This window comes from Sinocyclocheilus grahami, unplaced genomic scaffold (assembly GCF_001515645.1).
Source record: "Sinocyclocheilus grahami isolate Dianchi unplaced genomic scaffold, SAMN03320097.WGS_v1.1 scaffold89.1, whole genome shotgun sequence".
NCBI classification, from domain to species: domain Eukaryota; kingdom Metazoa; phylum Chordata; class Actinopteri; order Cypriniformes; family Cyprinidae; genus Sinocyclocheilus; species Sinocyclocheilus grahami.
In genome coordinates, this window is record NW_015505268.1 from 1,025,305 (window position 1) to 1,047,418 (window position 22,114).

At 34.9% G+C, this 22,114-nt stretch overlaps 1 protein-coding gene across 1 annotated transcript in view; it reads left to right on the forward strand.

The window, feature by feature from the left end:
- The first annotated feature begins 2,085 nt into the window (after positions 1-2,085).
- Positions 2,086-22,114, forward strand: part of LOC107587104 (WD40 repeat-containing protein SMU1-like) — a 34,056-nt gene continuing 14,027 nt past the window's right edge. Inside the window, exons 1-4 of the mRNA XM_016274748.1 lie at positions 2,086-2,257; positions 2,963-3,007; positions 3,072-3,100; positions 3,275-3,303. Of these exons, the coding sequence (XP_016130234.1) occupies positions 2,086-2,257; positions 2,963-3,007; positions 3,072-3,100; positions 3,275-3,303 (275 nt within the window). The remainder of the gene's footprint in view (positions 2,258-2,962; positions 3,008-3,071; positions 3,101-3,274; positions 3,304-22,114) is intronic.

A 22,114-nucleotide genomic window follows, 5' to 3' on the forward strand; every position in this document is an offset into this window, starting at 1 on the left:
GATTGTTCAAGGAACGGTTTGAATCGCTTGGTTTCAACTCATCAACTAATTGAACTGGGGAATCATTTCACTGTGAGATAATAGTAAGAATTTTGAGTAATTTAAGTATTTAGGTAAATAGGCTGATTGGGATAAAACTTTAATAGCTGCAACAAAATGAACTTGGACACACAAAATGTAAATAATTTACAGGCCTACATTTATGATTTGTAGAGCTACAAGTGAATGCCACACTTGTACGTGTAACGACCTAAAAATGGATGAGGCTAGAAGGGATGCAGCTACGGCCACCAAGGCCTACTGGGCATACGCACATCAATATTGCGGAATTTTTGTCACTCTGAACAACAATAATTACTGTATTTGCGTTGATGGTAGGTATAGACGTTAATGTGATAGGTAGCAAATTTACTTTATTGTTATTTTCTGGCCATAGCTGTATCCCTTCTAGCCACTAATTGCTGAATCAGGTTTTGCGCTAGCTCGAAACGAACTGTTTAAAAGAACCGACTCACAGAAATGACTCATTGTATGACTGATTGTGTTCAGCATTTTCCATGCTGCCTTCGGAGAACACATTTCAAGGTAGGATGCCATCAAGGCACGTTCAAATCCAATGTTAGCTTCACTTCCTGCCTCCTGAGATGCCTTCATCTGGTTGACTTTTGAAGGCAGCATAAATATATCCTTTGATATCCCACAATCCTGTGCATTCCATTCCGTGATGGTTGAGCAAAAAAAAATAAAGATGGCATCTGAAAGTTGGGTTTGTTGGTTAGTTTGTGTGTAAATGTATGTTTCTGACCAACTTTTTGCACTTTTGATGTTATTTCTAGTGAGAAATCAGTATTATAGTAATTAAATCTTCACTTAGTTATCACCAAAGCTTGTTCTATTTTGTTGTAGATCATTAAATGTTACGCTGCCTCAGAAGCATGTCCGAAATCAGTTTCGTGACTTGCCTTCGTGCGCAAACGCTGCCTGCGAAGTCATTGCCGGATAAGGCAGTGAGGCAACAAGTTAGCTGCCTAGGTTTTCGGATGCAGCCGAAATTCCCATCACTAGTTCATGAGAACTCATACGGGCTGCAGTTGGTATGAACACAATCCGTCATACAATGACACAAAACATATCGCAGTAATACCCCCAAAATACAATGTGAAACCAGAATTAAGCTGAAGGTCTGAACAAGCAATAGAACGAACTGTGAAAACCGCTTTCACACACTGCTGCCAAAGATTGTGACAAAGCATAAATGAGGTAAACTTTCTTCAACCCACCGCCATAGCGATAAACCCGAGCTCTGGCTTAGTGTGGGTATGTGATGTGCTTCAATACTTCTGTAGAGGTTGTGCCTATTTGTAGGTGTGTGTGTTGTGAGAAACACCTTGTGATTAAAGTGGGCTCTGTTGGTTTGTGCGTGGGTGGTGACGCTTCCTGCGGTAGTTGTGTAGAGAGGTGAGTGGCGCCGTCAGACTTTTGTGTCGTTTGTTGTGTTTCCATTTCTGCAGGTTGAAGGAAAGAATAGCTGAAAAGATTCTTCTTATATCAGTACCTTCTCTTGGGGGATTCATTTGTTTTTTACTTTGTGACTGAATTGATTTTTGAGCGCTGGAGATGTTCAGCTGTCAGGTTGGAAATAAGAGGTAACCTCAGGACGACATATTGACTAATTCTTTCTCAGCGGAAACTTTAAGAAAATATACATTTACAAATATACAAAAACTTAAACTCAAATCAATATTTCACATCAACATAGTGATTTATTTTGGGGACTGCAATGAAATAAGCAAGAGACCATCTATGCAGTCCCTTACATAATTTATGGCTGCATGAAGTGCAATTCTCAATATGGGAACTCATGTAAATAATGTCATTTTCTGTTGCAGTTGTACTGGTGCAGTGCGAAACCCATTTCCTTCATTTTCATTTTCCATCACACATTTGATATTAAAAATGTAAAGTCTCATAATGGTGCTTCATCCATATGTGAGCTGAATGAGAATTGAAGTGGCATCTCAAGTCACAGCTGAAAGAAAAGCAGCTTGGATCATGTATTGATTTCTGCACCACTGCTGTATTGAGATGGTGAACGCATTGACAAACCTGCTAATGGTCGGGCAGATATTCCACAGCTGCTGCCACTCTTCAGCTTTTGTTTGGCTCTATGGGAAGAAGCACCACCCTGAGAGCCAAAACCATCCAAAAGATCTGTTTCCTACTCTTTCCAGCAAGGGTGGCCCATTATATGCAGCCTGTAATTAGCCACTGATTGATGGAGATAGAGGTGCCATTTCCTTTCAAAATGAATGTAATACAGCCTCTGCAAACCATGTGATCCATGCACAGGCAGGACATTATCTGTGCGTTTTACTATGTGGTTCCAGTCTTCAAAAACACCTCAGGCTACATTCTACAAATGCGTCACGGAGAATTAATAATACTTGTGTTTTTCTAGTACTCTACAGTATCACTCATGATTTCAGGCCTTTTTCATCCTCGTAACTGAGGATGTGCTGCTATGCAATTAAGTCCTTGGGGTGGATAATGCATACAGGGTTACTACACAGTCTCTACAGTTAAACACCTCAGGCTACATACTACAAATGCGTCACGGAGAATTAATAATACTTGTGTTTTTCTAGTACTCTACAGTATCACTCATGATTTCAGGCGTTTTTCATCCTCGTAACTGAGGATGTGCTGCTATGCAATTAAGTCCTTGGGGTGGATAATGCATACAGGGTTACTACACAGTCTCTACAGTGTCAAGGGCCTTTCTTTTATGTCATCTCCATTACAGGAGCAGGTATGATGCATAATTGAATTTTGCGAATTGTCTGACGGCTGCTGGCGGGGGCCCTGGCCCCGGCCCCCGGGGTTAACAGTGTTTACTTTCCAGTAGACACATAGGATGAAAAATTATGCTGTTCAAATTGAAAGACGATTTTTCTGTTCTCAGTCACGCAGCAGGGTTTGCAGGGCATCAGCGGAGAGGCTGTCATCGGTAATGACAGAATTATAAAAGGATTTTTTATTTTTGTTTAATTATCTTTTTACTTTTCTTTCAGGGGGCTGGGAAGCTCAGGGAGTCGTTCAGGTGCCAAAACTTTTAATAGATGTCTTATTGTGGGTATCGTTTTTAACCGTGTTCCTTTTCTGTACATTTATAAGCATAGGTTTCTTTCTTTTTTAGAGAGGCTGTCATCGGTAATGACAGAATTATAAAAGGATTTTTTATTTTTGTTTAATCATCTTTTTACTTTTCTTTCAGGGTGCTGGGAAGCTCAGGGAGTCGTTCAGGTGCCAAAACTTTTAATAGATGTCTTATTGTGGGTATCGTTTTTAACTGTGTTCCTTTTCTGTACATTTATAAGCATAGGTTTCTTTCTTTTTTTCTTCTTCTTCTTTGTTTTAACCCTACATGGTTTGGACATTTACAGGCTGGGGGTACCTGCAAATTATCAGGTCAAGTGATTTGTCAACTGATAGGAATTTGTTTTATTTGAGTCGTAGTGTGTTGAATAAGATAAAAAAAATTTGTGTGTATTGCACGTTATAAAACATTGAGTGGTCTTCATATGGGTGACACTAGTTTGTATCCCATTGTGTTCTGTCATCTCTTAACTATTGTTATATCATATTCTTTGTTTTGACATATTTATCCTTTTTAGCACTATTTTGTGTTTTATTGCCTGTTTTAATCTTTTAATATTGTTGATTTTATATATAGTTTATGATTACTGGTATTTTTCTTGTTGCTGTATCTTTTTTGGAAATAATGCCCTTGAACTTTGGAAAGGCTTAATGTTAAACATTATTATTTTTAGTAATGTAATATTTCTTATTATTATTATTATTATTATTATCAATATAAAGAAAATTGACCAAAATACATACATACATACATGAATGAATGAATGAATGAATGAATGAATGAGTTTTGGACCCCAGTGACTTTCGTTGTATGGACAAATACACTATGTTTTAAAAATATTTTTTGTGTGTGTGAGTAAATGATGAATATTTCTTTTTTGGGTGTACTGTTCTTTTAACTCGTATTGAAATCAAAAACATTTTAGTAGGTAGGATGCAATTCTTTAAAACTCTTCTTGTCTGTTCAGCAGCCATATTAGAGCGAAAGCAGCCAAGCTAAGACACACCATGAAATGCATGTAATTAGTTCAGATGTATGCATGGATAACCATTACGCAAACATATCATAAATTCATTTCTGTGCAAGCAAAACAACTCACTGCTCTCACATGATTACAGGAGCTCAGCTCTCATCCTGGCTACAGAAACAGCTATATATATATATATATACATACTGTGTATACATATATACTGTATGTGTGAGAGAGGATGCATTCAACAGTTAATATTTCCTCCACTGCTGCAGTGGATCAGTAATGTCTTTGGTGTCAGTGGTTTCTCGAAACGCTGGTGGAAAAAAAAAAGCCTGTCATCCATCACTGCATATGTAAACTGCACAAGAAAGAGTGAGTTAAAAGTAATTCATTTTGGATGTTTGGTAAAAATGCTTTTGCATTAAAGATACACTTAAAAATTTGTGTCATGTGATTCGTACAATTAAATGTATATCAGCTGGTAAACCTAACACTATTAACTGAAAAGAGATCAAGGATCTTTCTCCTTCCAGTTGTCTGTATATGTTCATAATTTTTGATAATAAAAATTAGCCAGAAGGTCTAAACGAAAGCCATCTGCTACCTGACACAAGGTGTGTGACAACATTCCTCTGTTGATGTACTGACAACTCCCACAAGAATTATATTGGAGGCTAATAACTAGAAGTGCAAAGAAAATTGACCAAAATACATACATACATACATGAATGAATGAATGAATGAGTTTTGGACCCCAGTGACTTTCGTTGTATGGACAAATACACTATGTTTTAAAAATATTTTTTGTGTGTGTGAGTAAATTATGAATATTTCTTTTTTGGGTGTACTGTTCTTTTAACTCGTATTGAAATCAAAAACATTTTAGTAGGTAGGATGCAATTCTTTAAAACTCTTCTTGTCTGTTCAGCAGCCATATTAGAGCGAAAGCAGCCAAGCTAAGACACACCATGAAATGCATGTAATTAGTTCAGATGTATGCATGGATAACCATTACGCAAACATATCATAAATTCATTTCTGTGCAAGCAAAACAACTCACTGCTCTCACATGATTACAGGAGCTCAGCTCTCATCCTGGCTACAGAAACAGCTATATATATATATATATACATACTGTGTATACATATATACTGTATGTGTGAGAGAGGATGCATTCAACAGTTAATATTTCCTCCACTGCTGCAGTGGATCAGTAATGTCTTTGGTGTCAGTGGTTTCTCGAAACGCTGGTGGAAAAAAAAAAGCCTGTCATCCATCACTGCATATGTAAACTGCACAAGAAAGAGTGAGTTAAAAGTAATTCATTTTGGATGTTTGGTAAAAATGCTTTTGCATTAAAGATACACTTAAAAATTTGTGTCATGTGATTCGTACAATTAAATGTATATCAGCTGGTAAACCTAACACTATTAACTGAAAAGAGATCAAGGATCTTTCTCCTTCCAGTTGTCTGTATATGTTCATAATTTTTGATAATAAAAATTAGCCAGAAGGTCTAAACGAAAGCCATCTGCTACCTGACACAAGGTGTGTGACAACATTCCTCTGTTGATGTACTGACAACTCCCACAAGAATTATATTGGAGGCTAATAACTAGAAGTGCATTCACCTTGAACTGTAGTCACAGCACAAAAATAACCATTTAAACAAATGTATAGTTCAAGTAAGACAGGTTTTTACGAGTATTTGTGTATTTGACATTATACCATAAATGCTGTCAATTGAGCTTAATTGTTTTGATCCTGGAACATTTCTTTTCAGACAGATTTATTTCAAAATGTTTTTATTTATTTCTAGATAACCGTTTGATCTGCTATTGAGATTCGAAACAACTTTATTATTCAGATGTTTCCAAATATTTGAGATTTATTGAATACTAAAGTAATTGTTTGATTTTTATGGTTGATTCCTTTTTAGCCGTCACATTTAATGCAGTTAATACATATCATAGTTTCATTCTGTTGTGTGATTTCTAAAGATACTAAATTTAGATTTATTGAATACTAAAGTAATTGTTTGATTTTTATGGTTGATTCCTTTTAGCCGTCACATTTAATGCAGTTAATACATATCATAGTTTCATTCTGTTGTGTGATTTCTAAAGATACTAAATTCAGCTCTAATTAAGTGCAAATGATTTTACTCTTATTAGACCCATCCTGACATAATTTATAATCATGATGGTTTTCTATGACAAGTTTCCTTCTGGACAAATGTCTGGCCACTCTAAAAAGTCTCTAAAGTTTTACATTTGCAAGAGTTTTTACATTTTAGATTCTGTCATTATGTTGATATTGTACAATTCAGTGTCTATACAAACTACAAAAAAATAGGGGTATACTCTACAAATATGAATGAGATCACCCTGTCAAGAAACGTCCCACACATAAAGTTGGTCAAAGTTGGGCCCTTGGTCAGACATTGAAATGTATTAATATTACATTGTTTGGGGATGAAGAAAGGACATACAGGCTGTTTTGTCAAATGTATTTGCAAGAGAATAGTTTGATTGGACCCAAGACCTTTGACAATAGGAAAAGAACAAGACTTGTCACATCACCATCCAGCATCTGTCGCCCCCTCACTATGTGTTCACTGATTCAAGCACACATCGCAGGCAACAGTTGTCTCTGCGCTGTCTCATGAAGTTCAGGTTACAGAGTAACAGAGGCAGTTGGGCGAGTTTGCGGTGTTGTCTGCTCACAGCTGAGTGAGGAAATATGGGGTTGCAGTGAACAATTTCAGGCTGACAGGCTACAATTAGGTGGGGTTTATTTGTTATTCTTGGGAGTGCTTTCAGGAGATGAGAACTTTGTGTTTGCTAAGTATAGTGAGTTTAAGAAAGTTGTGTGTGCTTCTAGATAGATAGATAGATAGATATATAGAGATTTCTACTTTAAATTTTCATTAATTTTATACTTCTCTAATTAATTTTCCTAGCTTTAATATTTAGGAAGATTCAGTGGTTTGTTGATACACTGTCAACTTGAGTTATTTACTTTTCGCTCTGCTGTTCATCGTGCTGTGTGAGGCTGTTTATGTACCAGCACAGCAGTTTGCATCCAACTAAAATGCTTTTGGGTGTCCCTCTGCCTATCCAACTAGTGGCTTCTTATCAGACAACGTCAACTTGAATTACATCCATGTAGAATTAAGCAGAATTCACAAGAAAAGTGAAACGTTAGAACTACTAAACTTCAAACACCATCTACAGAAACTCTGCAACATTACCATGCTAGAGAAAGACTAATGAAGGATCGGTGAGACATAAAAAACTTTAACAATAAGGAGCAGAAAATCCATATGATATTAACTTTCATCTCCGACTTGGGATTTTTATGAAAGGATGATTGCAGAAGATTATCAGCCTGCATTTTACCTTTATTTCTGCAATAGAAAGAAGCTCGCTGTTGGCTGCAGTGGTATAGCATGTAAACTGGATCATTGTGTTTTCTTAAAAGAATACTCATATTAAAAGAATTTGAGTGTTGTTGCAGTTGCTATAATGCTGGAGTGTTCTGGATTGTTTTTAGGTTCTCTATAATATTCAAGTCTATTTTTTGTTGCCTATTGCATCATATGGGATTGCAGAAAGGTAATAGCATTAATGACGCATGATAAATGTCCATAAACGCAGAACAAATTACACACTAAAGTTTACGGTTGGGGGTTTAGATTAAGTATCTTTTAGGTCTATTGTATATATAACCCAAGCATGATGTACAGTGTGTACACAAATAGCTTTATATATCATCTCATTTTGTTTAAGTGGTCAGTTCTTGGTTAGAACAAGCTAATGACCAGACTTTATACTTTAATATTGCCAGTGTTTGCGCTTAGAAAGATCCAATATTGAAGCATTTCTTGTGAAAATGTCATATTTTTACAAGATAAAAATCAGAGTTGTACCAGCTGCACAATGTCATGCTTCAACATGTCAATCTCCTTTATAAATAATTGCTTATTTTCTTCAGAGATTTGACATTTTGTGTCAACCACTATATTTTTCTAATATCAGAATAATTAATTTTACATGTACAAGGTTGTAACAATTTGCTGGGTATTAAAAATCTGCTGGAGGGAATTAGAGATCATATGCTGGCCTTTATTCACACCCACAGGACATCAGCAACCACCTGTGGAGATCTGTCAAAATACATACGCTCACTAATTACTTTACCAGTGGTCACTTGGTTGGAACAGCAGCTACGCTAATTATGTTTGTATTTGTTTCTCTGTCTTTTGCCACGGGATTAACATCCCGTGGTAACTAGGATTTACACAAGCTTCAGTCTGGATCCAGAACACCTGAGAAGAGATGATGCAACCCCTCAGAGGACCTCAGATGATGCCAACCCTGAAACAACATACAGAACTACCACATTTTGCTATAAGTTTGATTGCATCATATAATAATTGCTGTTAATATTATTCATCGTCTGTTTTATTACATCTTATATTGATTTTTCTGTACTGCTGGTTCGTCTGGTCAGAGGAGAACTGGCCCCCCGACTGAGCCTGGTTTCTCCCAAGGTTTTTTCTCCATTCTGTCACTGATGGAGTTTTGGTTCCTTGCCGCTGTCGCCTCTGGTTTGCTTAGTTGGGGACACTTCATTTCCAGCGTTATCGTTGACATAATTGCAAAGATATTATTTAAACTGAACTGAGCTGGATGTTGACATCACTGAATTCAATGATGAACTGTCTTTAACTGAAAAATGAGTGTTTACTATTGTCATTTTGCATTATTGACACTATTTTCCTAATTAATGCTGTTCAGTTGCTTTGTCACAATCTGTATTGTTAAAAGCGCTATATAAATAAAGGTGACTTGACTTGACTTGACTTGACTTCACTCTGTACAGGTGGCAGTAATTCTGCTAACAGAGTTTCTCAGAACAGACCTTCCCAGAACTTTGGTTTTGATAAAAAGCAAAACAACTGTGATTAGCTTTATCATTACATTTGGAACATTATTTGGAATAGGTGAATTTAGATTGGTTGGAGTAGAACCTAAGGATTTATTTTGACCACTTTAAATTCAATATTGAGGTTAAGACAATTAAATGAGATTGTCTTTTGAATAATATTTACGAAATAACGCTCGCATTCTTGATGCATTAATAAACAGAATATACTGTATATCATGCATCAAAGCGATCTCTTCTACTTCTTCTAAGATGTCTCTCTCCTGGGAATCGTTCTCTACAATTGCTTCCACCTCTTTAGATGCGTCTATAAACAGCTATCTCTGCACCTAGAAATTAATTTGCCTTTTTTCTTTAGTCTTTTTAAATTTGTTAGTATCTGCAGTAGTCTTTCTAAAAAACACACAAGCAATTACCCCTGAGCTCAGCATCAAGTTAGCGGAGTGAGTCTGTGTAAGAATTCTGGTTTGAACACTTACCCTAAGAGTTAAGCAGGTAAAATATGACACAAACAGCATAATAAAATTCAAAACAGTGGAACAGACGAAAGAAACCTAAAACAGCAAATAAGCAGGAATACAGTGGTCCTAAAAAGCACACTTAAAATTATTTAAATGATTTATTGCATTAGATAACAAAAAAGCTAACTTTTCACTGGAGAAAGCATTATCATGGATAGAAGACTCATATTTTAGATAATTTGAAGTTAAAAGGCATTAATGATTGATTTATTTTTTAGAAACATGCAGCTTTTCGCTTCACAAGACATTAACTGATGGACTGGAGTCGTGTGGATTACTTGTGGATTATTGTGATGTTTGGTAACACTTTATATGAAGGTGTCCTTGTTACACATGTTACATGTTCTTACTATTATAATAACAAAAAACTATGCTACATTACATGCAAGTAACCTTAAACCAAACCCTAATCCTAACCCCCATATAGTAAGTATGTGTAGTTAATTCAAATTACTCAGTTCTTAAATATACTGTAAAATTACACTGTAACAAGGACACTTTAAAATAAAGTGTGATGTTTAAACAGCTGTTTAGACTCTCATTCTGACGGCACCCATTCACTGCAGAGGATTCATCAGTGAGTAAGTGATGAATTTATTCTAATAAATGAGGAAGCAAGCTCATTTGAGCACATTTTCAGCTAATTTTAATTTCTTTAATGAACATGTTTTCACAGAAGGCACATTTTCATTTAGTCAATTCACAGCACAAAAGTGTTTATATGTGAACATTACTTTCCTTATTTTTTCCAATAGGGTCCATATATCCCTTTTCCACATTCCTAATTTACAATTTATGTTTTTTTTTATTATTATTGTTATTATTATTGCTGTAGTAAATTCAATAATGAATATATTCAATACACTGAGTTTTCTTTTAAAAAGTCTGTACATTTTTTTCTTTCTCTCACAGGTGAGATAATTACATTCTCTCATACTTTACTAATATTTCTGTTTCTTTGCTTCTTCACCTCAGCTGTCTTATTTTTAGAAAGCATGTGGGCTGTAATTCAGTATTTTTTTCCCTTTGCAGTCACGTTATGTTCCTACTCCTTACATGGCCCACTTTCACTGTCCCGTGACACTGTGTACAGAGGAGCTGCTCACTCCAGATCTCCACTTTAAAGGCACAGTCCACCAGCACTGATTCACCTGAGGAATTGGATCCCTCTGAGGTCGTAGTTTATTATATAGTTTATTGTTTTCAAACATCTGCTTGAAATCATAACAGGAAAGGAGAGACATGTTTATATTCTATGACAGTATGTTCTTGCACTCGCATTTTCTCAAATGGCTGCCAACCGGATCTTAAAGCTTACAAAAGATTTCTATTTCAAATAAATGCTGTTCTTTTGAACAAAAAAAAAAACCCCCCCCCCCCCAAAAAAATGTTTTAAATATTGATAATAATAATAATAATAATAATTTCTTGAACAGCAAATCAGCATGTTAGAATGATTTCTGAAGGAACACTGAAGACTGGAGTAATGATGCTGAAAATGTAGCTTTGATCACATGAATAAATGACATTTTAAAATACATTAACATAAAAAGTTAACATTTACATTAACATTTCACAATATTACTGCTTTTGCTGTATTTTGGATCAAATAAATGCAAGCTTGGTGAGCAGAAGAGAATACATTAAAAAACTTTAAAAAGCTTACTGTCCAAAAACTTTTGACTGGTGGTGTATATTTATATAAATTGTCTTAGTAGTACAGAATCAAGTTGCTTCTTTGCTGATAAATGATCAAATACTAGTTTGGTTTCTACAGTGAATTAAACATCTCATCTAAACATCTCATTATTTTGTTTCCTGTCTTATACAACATCCTGTTATTATTCTTGAGCAGCAAATCAGCATATTAGAATATTTTCTGAAGGATCATGTGACACTTAAGTCTGGAGTAATGATGCTGAAAATGTATCTTTGCCACCACAGGAATAAATTACATTTTAAAATATATTTAAAAAGAAAACAGTTGTTTTAAATTGTAATAATATTTTACTATATTACTGTTTTTACTGTATTTTTATCAAATAAATGCAGCCACAAGTAGTTTCTCTCAAAAACATAAAAAAATATTTTTTACAAGCCAACAAGTCTCTTTTTTTACCAACCAACAAGTTACAGTATTTATGGCTACTTTTAGGAGCACACTAGCATACAGATGACCTCGAAGCTACTGGACATGAACACAAAAGTCACTTTTCTGTTTTATTTTCTCCATCAGTGACATTTTGCTTTTTCTCATAGTGACAGTTTTGAAAGGAGCGGTACAGTCAGAAAATGTCACTGCATAGCATGTCAATGTGGGCAGAAGTTGTTGATGCTGATCTGAAATCAGCTTTGTGGTGTTACCAGCAGCGGTGATATTTTAAGACGGGTGGAACAGTGTCTGACGCTGGTCTAGGATCAGTGAAATGTCCACCCAGACAGACTCTGAGATGTTTGCCAAAGGGCAGGTCTCCTGGGATATCTGCCATCTCTCATCCTGCTGATGTCCTGATGCCGCATGCAGAACCGCAGGAGAGGCAGAGAAATAGCACTGCTCTGTAAAAAATATTTTTTTGCACACATTTTTCGTTTAATTTAGGTGTTGTTTAACAACACTTTCATTATAAATATAAAATATAAAAGCTTTTTCCTGATTTATCCTGCTTAATACTTTTCCCCCTCTATCCTGCACTACAATCTGATTTGTGCTATACGCTTGCTATCAGAACTACTCAGCTTCAACCGTAATACTAGTCATGTTAACCTGCCTCATCTCAGTTTTGTACCTGAATATAGCACTGGAACAGCATAAGCACGTATATTTAAAAAAAAAAATTGTCTTCTTGTATCTGTGCAAATGCTGTGCAAACACTGTGCTCTCAAAGAGATGAAAATTTCTTAAATGTTTTACATTTTCTGAAAATGTGAGCGATGCCTGTTTGCATCACATTTTTTCTTTTTCTTTAGTTTCACAGCACATTTGGAGGGAAATCTGTCATTTTGTGAATTCATATTGCATTTGCGTAGTATTCGTAGAGGATTAAAAATGTAGCCATGTGGTTGCTAGGGTGTTCAAAGTGGTTGCTTGGCAAGTCAAGTTGGTTTATAAATATAGATTGTTTCAAAGCAGCTTCACAGTAATAAACAGAAAATAACAGAATCAGTGAAGCAAACTTCATCAAATTTGAGACAAATCTGAAATATGTTGTAAAGCAGTTCTAAAAAGACAATAGTGTCATTATTCAGCTCAAGTCAGTGTTGGTTCAGTTCAGTTCAATAACAATCTAAAGTTCATACATTATGAAACAAGCTCAATTCACTACTGAAGACAGTAGTGTCATTATTCAGCTTGAGTCAGTTCAATTTGGATTCAATTCAGCAAAATTTGTAAATTATAAAACAAATTTGATTCAGCTATAAAGCAGCTCAACAGAAGACAATAGTGTTTTCATTCAGCTCAATTCAGTTTATTCAATCAATACTAATAATGAATATTTAGTGCCTTTTAAACCCTGACCAACTGAGCTGAAGGAGACAGTGGCAAGAAACCCAAACTCCATCAGTTGACATAAATTGAGGAAAAAACCTAGGAGAAACGAATAGCCTACAGTGTGATTTATGATTTCAGACTGCAACACAAGTCCAGTTTAAGAATTTATATTATTTAGGTGGTTTAGGTGATTCTAAAGTGGGTAGGTTGGTTCTTTATCTAAAGAAATTTCTAAAAGAAAACATTGTCTCATTGATTATTTTGCCCATTTTATCATCCAGCAAGCAAAATTCAGTCAGTTAGCTTAGAAAAGCAATATCACACCTCTGCTCAACAAACCCATTGTTTGAGGTGTCATATGTCCATAGTTGTGCACCAAATGTATTATTTAGACTTAGAATGTTGTTCAAATCAATAACCTCAAGAATCAGCAACACATACGGTACAGTATTTGACAAGTTTGATCTTCATTTTAGGATGTCGCAGTAAGTCCAAGTGTACAGAGAACAAGCAAATTACATATTCAAATTGCTAGAACTTACTCATTTGATGTCCCATTGACATAGAATATTGTATAAAAATAAATAGATTTCCTTTGTGTATGTGATTGAAGGTGATGCCAGAAAGCCTGTCAGAACGCCACGTTGTTTGGTTTAATTTACACATTGAGAGAGATGTGTGTGCACGTGCATTTGCTCGTAATTGTCCTTGTGAAGAAGTGTTTTCTCACAGAGGAATCTCCACACATCATTTTTAACTGGAGGTGACATATAATCTACAAATGGTTGGATGCCTGAAAATGGGATTTAAATTATGCAAAGACTTCTCTAGGTGCTGGGTCGTTTGGTATGCTGACATTTACTTGCCGACAGTATACAGCCAAAATGAAATTCAAGTAACTAAACGGGAGCGTGCAAGAAATATAAAAAGATGTCAAAGAGCAGAACTTCTCGATGCAGGATTCGGCCCACAAACCATTTATCCACGCTGGGTTATAAACACTCATGCTCAGCCAGAACCTCTCCTCCCACGCACCATATTTGCTATTGCTGCATGCATGGGTAAGCATTCATCTGCCTCTACTTCAGTATATGCAGGGGATCAACCCGGCTTGCATTTAGGTCTTATTCTTTACTGGACAGGAGAGCAGTGCAAAGGATTTTCTTTCTTTGTGACTGCTGACTTCCTGGTTCATGCTCAATATATGTGCACTTTTTTTTCCCAGAATGTTTTTAAAAAAATCTTCTTATATGATTGCATCAGCAGTTGTAGGTGCTCGTTTGAGTAGATGTACAATATCAAAGTTTTGTACTTCTCTTTCTGAAGACTTGGACTGGAATTGCTGGGAATTTTGCAACAGTACTGCAACAAGTCACTAAGTTCAATATTCTGATAAAATATTATCATTACTCTATATTATATGTGAACAATGGAAAAAACATTGTATGAGGAAAACAATTTTAATGGCTAAATTAATTATTCAGGGGTTTTGGCTATAATATTATAATATTATATATTATAATTTGCCATTTGAATATAGCACAATGTTTATATTATATTGTATTATATTTATTATATTATATGCTCAAAGAGCAGAACTTCTCGACACCATGTATTATAATTTACCAATAGAATAGATCATACGATGCTAATATTACATTATAAAATCATATATTATATTATATTATATTATATTATATTATATTATATTATATTATATTATATTATATTATATTATATTATATTATATTATGCAAGGTCGGAAAATGTTATTCAGAATTTATTTGCAACAAAAATAATTGTAATTTAGTTTTTAATGACCATTTTCCTTTTTTTTTTATTAACAACTGAGCTGTTAAGAAATGCTGTGTCTTCAATAACAGACTCAATGCAAAGTGTGCATCACATTGGATTCATAACCATAAAAAAAAAGTGTTTAGGAATAATAGTATCTATTCAGCTTTCTCCTGATTTCCTCACCATGTGTTCTGGAGCATACAAATACATGAGAATACTTAATCACAACCATTAATCTTTGCATGCTTGAAACATGTTTTTAAACATGTTTGTAAATCTTCTAAACTGTAAATGTGTGCCTCATTAGTGATTCCAACTCTGTGTCTTAGAATAATTTACTTAAGTAGGGCCTACCAGTCATTAGCTGTCTGAACAAATGTCTGAACAAAGAACTTTTTTTAATTTTTTTGAATGTTTTTTTTTAGCTGATGTAATATATGTTTGTCAAACAGACTGTTTAAAGCGGTGCATTTGAAGTCACATCCAGCAGTCAATACTGACATGACTTTTGCTGTCCTTTGATGAGATTTCTTCCACATGCTAGAAAAGACACAACTCTCTCTCTCTCTCTCTCTCTCTGTGTGTGTGGCGATATCAGTGGTAGCCGCGAGATGCCGGCGCAGCCCGTAGCTGAAGGCTGATCCTGACATATCGATTCGTCTTGCATATTGAGTGTGTGTGGTGTGTCTTGCATACTGAATGAATAAGTGTGGGTTTGTTTTCCATGCTGAGTGATTATTTATCCCAGCAGTGTCTACAGATATTGACCGGGAATCCTCTGTCAAGCCAAACCCTCCTCTGTTCTCCTCTGAATTTTTCTCCCCTGGCCTCCAGTTTCTCTCTACATACTAAATAAGATTTTGTATTTAACAAAGCACGGCTCATCTAAATGCCCTTGTAAGTCTGTGTGTGTGTGCACTTGTGTGTGTGAGGCTTTTGCTGGCCACTCTCCCTCCATATCATTGTGCCTTCTTCAGATGAAAGCAAAGTAATTAGCATGTTAATTGTATTCTAATTAAGCTAGCCCGTTTCATTTATCCTACAATGCTCTCTCTAATCATACGTTCTTTCTCATTTTCATTTAGAACTAGATGGACATTGTGCAACAACAGTGTGCTACGTACACATAATAGTGAGTTATTCAATATCATTTTTCCATAAAACCATAAAGTCGCCTTAATCTAACAACTGCTTCACTATCACCTTTCATAACTTTTTATTTAGGAAATTAACTGCATAATATTGCACCTAAGGCAATATTAAAAGTGCAGAATTTACCCCACCTAGAAATGTCATACTGTAAGAAGCTTTTCTTCATCACTTAAATCAGATAAAACTCTTCGTAACTTTACATGAAAGAACTGACTGCATAACTTCACACAGAAAAAATTAACCCAGATTTACTTTACACCAGATTATATAACTGCATCCATTCTCACAGAAAGCCTCTCAATGATGGCCAGATTATTAGTATCATCTCACATGTGAGATTAATTTAACCTCTGTGAGTCGACCACAGCAGGATTTAAGGGACATACATAATGCTTGTAAAAGAAAGGCAATAAAAGTTGTATCTGCATGTATTTGTTATGCAAAAACAAGAATATCGTTACAAATAGACATACACCGATAGAGCATAATGGACTGTAGGGAAGTGTGATTGCATTTAATGATCCAGTACTGATTTTTAAAATCAATCATTTGTGCTTTTACTTCTTTGAATGTGTAATATCTAGTTTATATATATAAGCAAATTGACATTTGCAATTAAAACACTTTAATTTAATAAATATGAATTGAATCAGATGGAATCCACTCAAATTAAGACTTTGGTTTGAAAGGAACAGTTCAACTAATAATTACAATTTGCTCAAAATGTACTTATTCTCAGCCCATCCAAGATGTAGATTAGTTTGTTTCTTCATCGGAACAGATTTGGAGAAATTTAGTATTACATCACTTTTTCAGCAATGGATCCCCTTCAGTGTCCTGCAGTCCAAACAGCTGATAAACACCATCACAATAATGCACAAGTAATTCACACGACTCCAGTCCATCAATTAAATTATTTTGAAGTGAAAAGCTGTGTGTTTGTGAGAAATAAATTCATCATTAAGGTGTTTTTAACTTCAAACCATTGCTTCTGATTAAAATATGAATCTATAATCAATAATAATGTTTACTCCAGTGAAACAGTCCATCCCCTGTTGTTCTCTCACATCAAAATCCACAGACATATTTGTTTAGAACTGTGAAATGTGGAGAATGTGAACTGTGACAAGATGATTGACAGGCAGTTGTACATACTTAACAACTGTTTAAAAAGTATGTTCAATGTACGGTTTAAAAATAAAGATTCTTTATTTAAAAAATACTTTTATGAACTTATATGGGAAAATAAGAGCGGAAATCCGCTTCACTGCTATTCACAAATCCACTCCCATGGCCTCATAATAAAGTGTCCATTGGATACACTCTACAGAATCTCACCAGAAGTAGTAAGTCATCTGGGAACTTGTTGCCTGGTTGTGGCTAGAAGGGATACAGCTAAAACCGGAAGCTAACAATAAATTAAATTTTCTACCTATTAGATTGTGTTTTAATTTACCCAAATCTGTATCACTGAAATTTTTTTTTTATATATATATTTTGGATGATGATCTGAGTAAATTTTCAGCATACTTTCACTCTGTGAAACATTCCTAATTGAATTACTATGAATTACAGTTGATTAGTGGAATGAAGATTTGGTGATTAAAGGTTGATATCAAGGCCTACTAAAAAAATGCTAGTTAAGACATCAAGGCCTACTGATAAAATAGTTTAGACAGTTTAGTTTATGTTGCTCACAAAGCATTTGATTTAATGTTTTAAATGCTTGAAATTAGTTTTGAAGATAAATATAAATTGTGCCTACAAATAACTTAAAATGTACAGTCTAAATTCAGTTTTTTTCATTGTCCTATTTTTATAATGAACTTGAAAATGTTTTCTGACAGTTATCAGCATTTCAATGTGCTAATGTATTCATTCCGACACACTTGTCATGTTATATAAAGAGCAATTTAATCTCTGCGTGTCTTTTTTTTATTTAATTCTTGACATATGTTTTCCTACAACTCTGCTGTCATAGGAATATATAGCCCTGACAACTGATATACAAGAGAAACATGGTCCAGCTGTCAACACCAAGCAACATGTGTGACTGCAGGACCCGGTACATGATATCAGACCACTCATCAGACAGCAAACGCATCATAGCGGGGGAAGACACACTGATCTGGAGGTTAGGATGAGATGAAAGTGACGGACACTGTGGAGAAGAGACTCTACACAGCATTATACTTGCAGCATGCCAGCTCTGATCAAAGCCTGGAGCATTGCAGAACTACTCAGCAAACACACAGGAACATGGAGGAGAGCGAGAGACAGAGAGTGAGGAATAAAACACCTTCCCAAGCAGCCCAGTGTCATTTCCTTTTCACTGCAGTCCTGACACACACACACACACAGAGAGAGAGCTTTTGTATTTTACTACCTCATGCTCCAGGACCTGAATTAGCACTCCTGGCTCTGGATCCAGTGCTATTTGGGACTAACTGCATTAATGGTTAGAGCACTGCCGTTGGCTGTTAATATGCTCTGTATTATGACAAAATATCCAAAATATTTCAATCAAAGGTCTGAGGTGTTAAAATGTTCCCATACCACCAGTTCTGTGGCACAGATTGGACCGAAATCTATGATTAAGCATTCTTCCAACCCAAATTCTGCCCTGGAGTATCAGAACTCCTTGTATCCAAAACGATTCATTATTAATGCATGTTAAATTATGCAAATCTGCCCTCTAATAGAATTTCACGCATTCTAGAACATTCTTCAGGAAATGTGTCTAACTGTGCCTGTAATTTCCTGCCAGGTCTGAATTTCAATCATTTTGACTGATGAAGGTTTTCTTTTTAGAGATTAGAGCAGGATCATTGGTCTGTGGTAACACATTGGGTCATTTTTAGTAGCTCATCAAGTTCTCAGTGAAGTCTGCCTCTGGTAAATCAAACAGAACCTTACAATTTCCATTGTTCCATTAAAAAAGGACTAATTAGCAGGTTCTGCTTGCTGATTGGTCAATTCCAGCCACATTATAATTTGAATTTGTAGCTTTGATGTGAAACACTTGTTTAGTTTCCTTCATCAAAATGTTCAGTTCTTGAATATTTTGTCACAACTTTAATCATTTTGTTTGCTTACTTTCTTTGTGCTATGAATATAAGTGAATATTTTTGTTGCATAATCTGAAACTGGGCAGGGGATTTTCAGTTCCCAAGACTGCAAAGTCACCCTGCATCCCAATGTTCATACTATCCATCCTAACTAGTATGTGAGATTAGAATAAGTTTGTCCCAAAGCATATTGTGTTGAAGTCCCCAGATGGTCTACTATTTCAGGTAGATTTTTGAAGTGTGGATCCATGCACTCTAATAGCTAATATTGCACAATCCATTATTTTAACCTGGTAAAAATATTTATTTATTGTTATCTGTGTTATATTTCATCTGACAACAATTTGAACTTTTATAAACGTCTGTTTGGCCATTAACATTTAAATGCATCATTATGCAAAAATATGAGCAGATTTCTCTGCATAAAGACCCACGGCTGGCAGATCAACGTGCTACTTCTTTTCTCTCCAATACAGTAAGCCTTACAATAATGCAAAAACTGTAATTACTGTTGTACAGTGTGATAAATTAAGCTGTATTGATGTGTGCATGCCCAGTAGTTTTAGCTGTATCCCTTCTAGCTTTAACCTTGTTGCCTACTGTTTTATGAATACTGTGAATTCAGATATACAGTACTACATTTTTCGCATGCTGGTTTTCACCGAAGGAAATTTTGATGTTTTTTAAAAGTTGGTTACCAAACAGTTTTGGTTCCCATTAACTTCCATTGTTAGGTCAAAAAGTATATAAGGAATGATGAGAACATTCAAAATATCGTCTTTTGTTTTCCAGATAAGAAAGAATGTCGTACAGGTTTGGAATGACATGAGGGTAAGTAAATGATGCCAGAATTTTCATATTGGGGTGGGTTATTGCTTTGTTATTTTATTTGATTGAGACCGATGAGGAAAGAAGAAAACTTGGTAGTGTTTAATGGTCTGATTTGGGTACCTGAGTCAACCTGAAGATGATTAATTTGAGTTAATTTAATATTTAATAACTAGTTTTATTGGGACTTACTCAGTTCATTTCCACTATATAAAGTGTTTGAGTCTACATTAATATTATGGTAATAATATTATTTCCAACATGGACCCACCATACACAACTAAATCAAGTTAAACCAAATAATTATTTTACTTTTTTTTCTTTATTATTATTTTTGGATGTAACAGATCATTATTTTTGTTGCATAATGCATCATATTTGTATTATTATTTGTATATATTCATATTGTTATGTATTCATTCATATATCATTTATTGTCCATTCTACTTTTTTTTGCTTATTTGATTTTTATTTGTATTTTCCCTGTTACAAAATGTCACAACTAATATCAGAAATCCCCTTAACAAGGGAATTTAGTCTTTCTGGAATTCTATTTTCCAGCATAGCACTGCCATTATGCCTAGAAAGCAAAGCTACATTTGAAAGATGGCTTTGACCTGCTAACCTTTACTACTCGTTTAGACCCTTGTTTTGTCTTCAGGGATGTGGTACTGTATGCACTGAGTTCCTGTTTATACACGAGCTGTCAATCAAATGGGTACATGTGGAATCTAGACTGATAGAGCCGCTACATGCCTGCAGAATTACCCACGACATTCCATCTGTCATACATATGCTAAAAAACAGCATGATCAATGCATTCAAATGTTATTCAAACATGCTAAATGTGCTCTGTTCTCTGGGCTCTTTGGATCAATGGAATAAGTACACAACAAGCCTGTAGACATCTATAAGATTCTGTTTTCGTATAGTGTTTTTCGCTGTGTAAATGCACAAATGAATTGACTCAAAAATCTGATATGGCTTTCAAGGACATCATGGCGTCCACTGTTGTTAGTGAATGCTGTTTCATCCTCGAGTAGTTTGAAAAAGAATGTTCATGAAACATGAAAGAGCTCTCAGAAGCTCAGCTAATGCACAGCACTGGAACACTGAACACAAACAGACTGCGCCACAGATTTACAGACCTGCTGTGAAATGCAGCATCTTCCAAAGAATCAACCAACATTTCTGCATCAGATCTCTCTGTATTTAGGGTAGCTTTCACTGACATGGGGTAAAATACAGCTGCCTCATAATAACACATTATTATTATTATTGTTATTATTATTATTGTGCAGTGTATGTGTCTTTGAAGGAAAAAAATATAAAGACATACAATAAAAAAATTAAGTTATTAATTAAAAAAAATTTTTTTGAAGCAAAAGACAAAATTGCTAATAATATATCAAATTAAAGATACTGTATATTAGCAGTGCCTTTGATCTGATGCAGAAATGTTGGTTGATTCTTTGGAAGATGCTACATTTCACAGCAGGTCTGTGAATCTGTGGTGCAGTCTGTTTGTGTTCAGTGTTCCAGTGCTGCACAGGGTTATTAGAATTAACTACATTTAAAACTAACACTAAAACCTTAAAGCAATTTTTGTTACTTAGTACACACACACACACACACAAAACTCATTTAAACCAATTAAAATATATACTTTTTTTAATATAAACTTATTTCAGCTAGTTGCCAAGACAACATTTCCCATTTTCTTGTATCTTATATTGATGTACTAAAATAAGTAAAACTGAAGAAAACAAATTATTGAAAACTGATGATTTCAAAAACCTGATGACAAAAACAAAATACAATTACTAAAACTTTAATTAAAATTAAAACAGAAAATATAAAAATCTAAATTCAGAGAGAGAGAGCTTTTGTATTTTACTACCTCATGCTCCAGGACCTGAATTAGCACTCCTGGCTCTGGATCCAGTGCTATTTGGGACTAACTGCATTAATGGTTAGAGCACTGCCGTTGGCTGTTAATATGCTGTTAATATCCAAAATATTTCAATCAAAGGTCTGAGGTGTTAAAATGTTCCCATACCACCAGTTCTGACCAATTAAAATATATACTTTTTTTAATATAAACTTATTTCAGCTAGTTGCCAAGACAACATTTCCCATTTTCTTGTATCTTATATTGATGTACTAAAATAAGTAAAA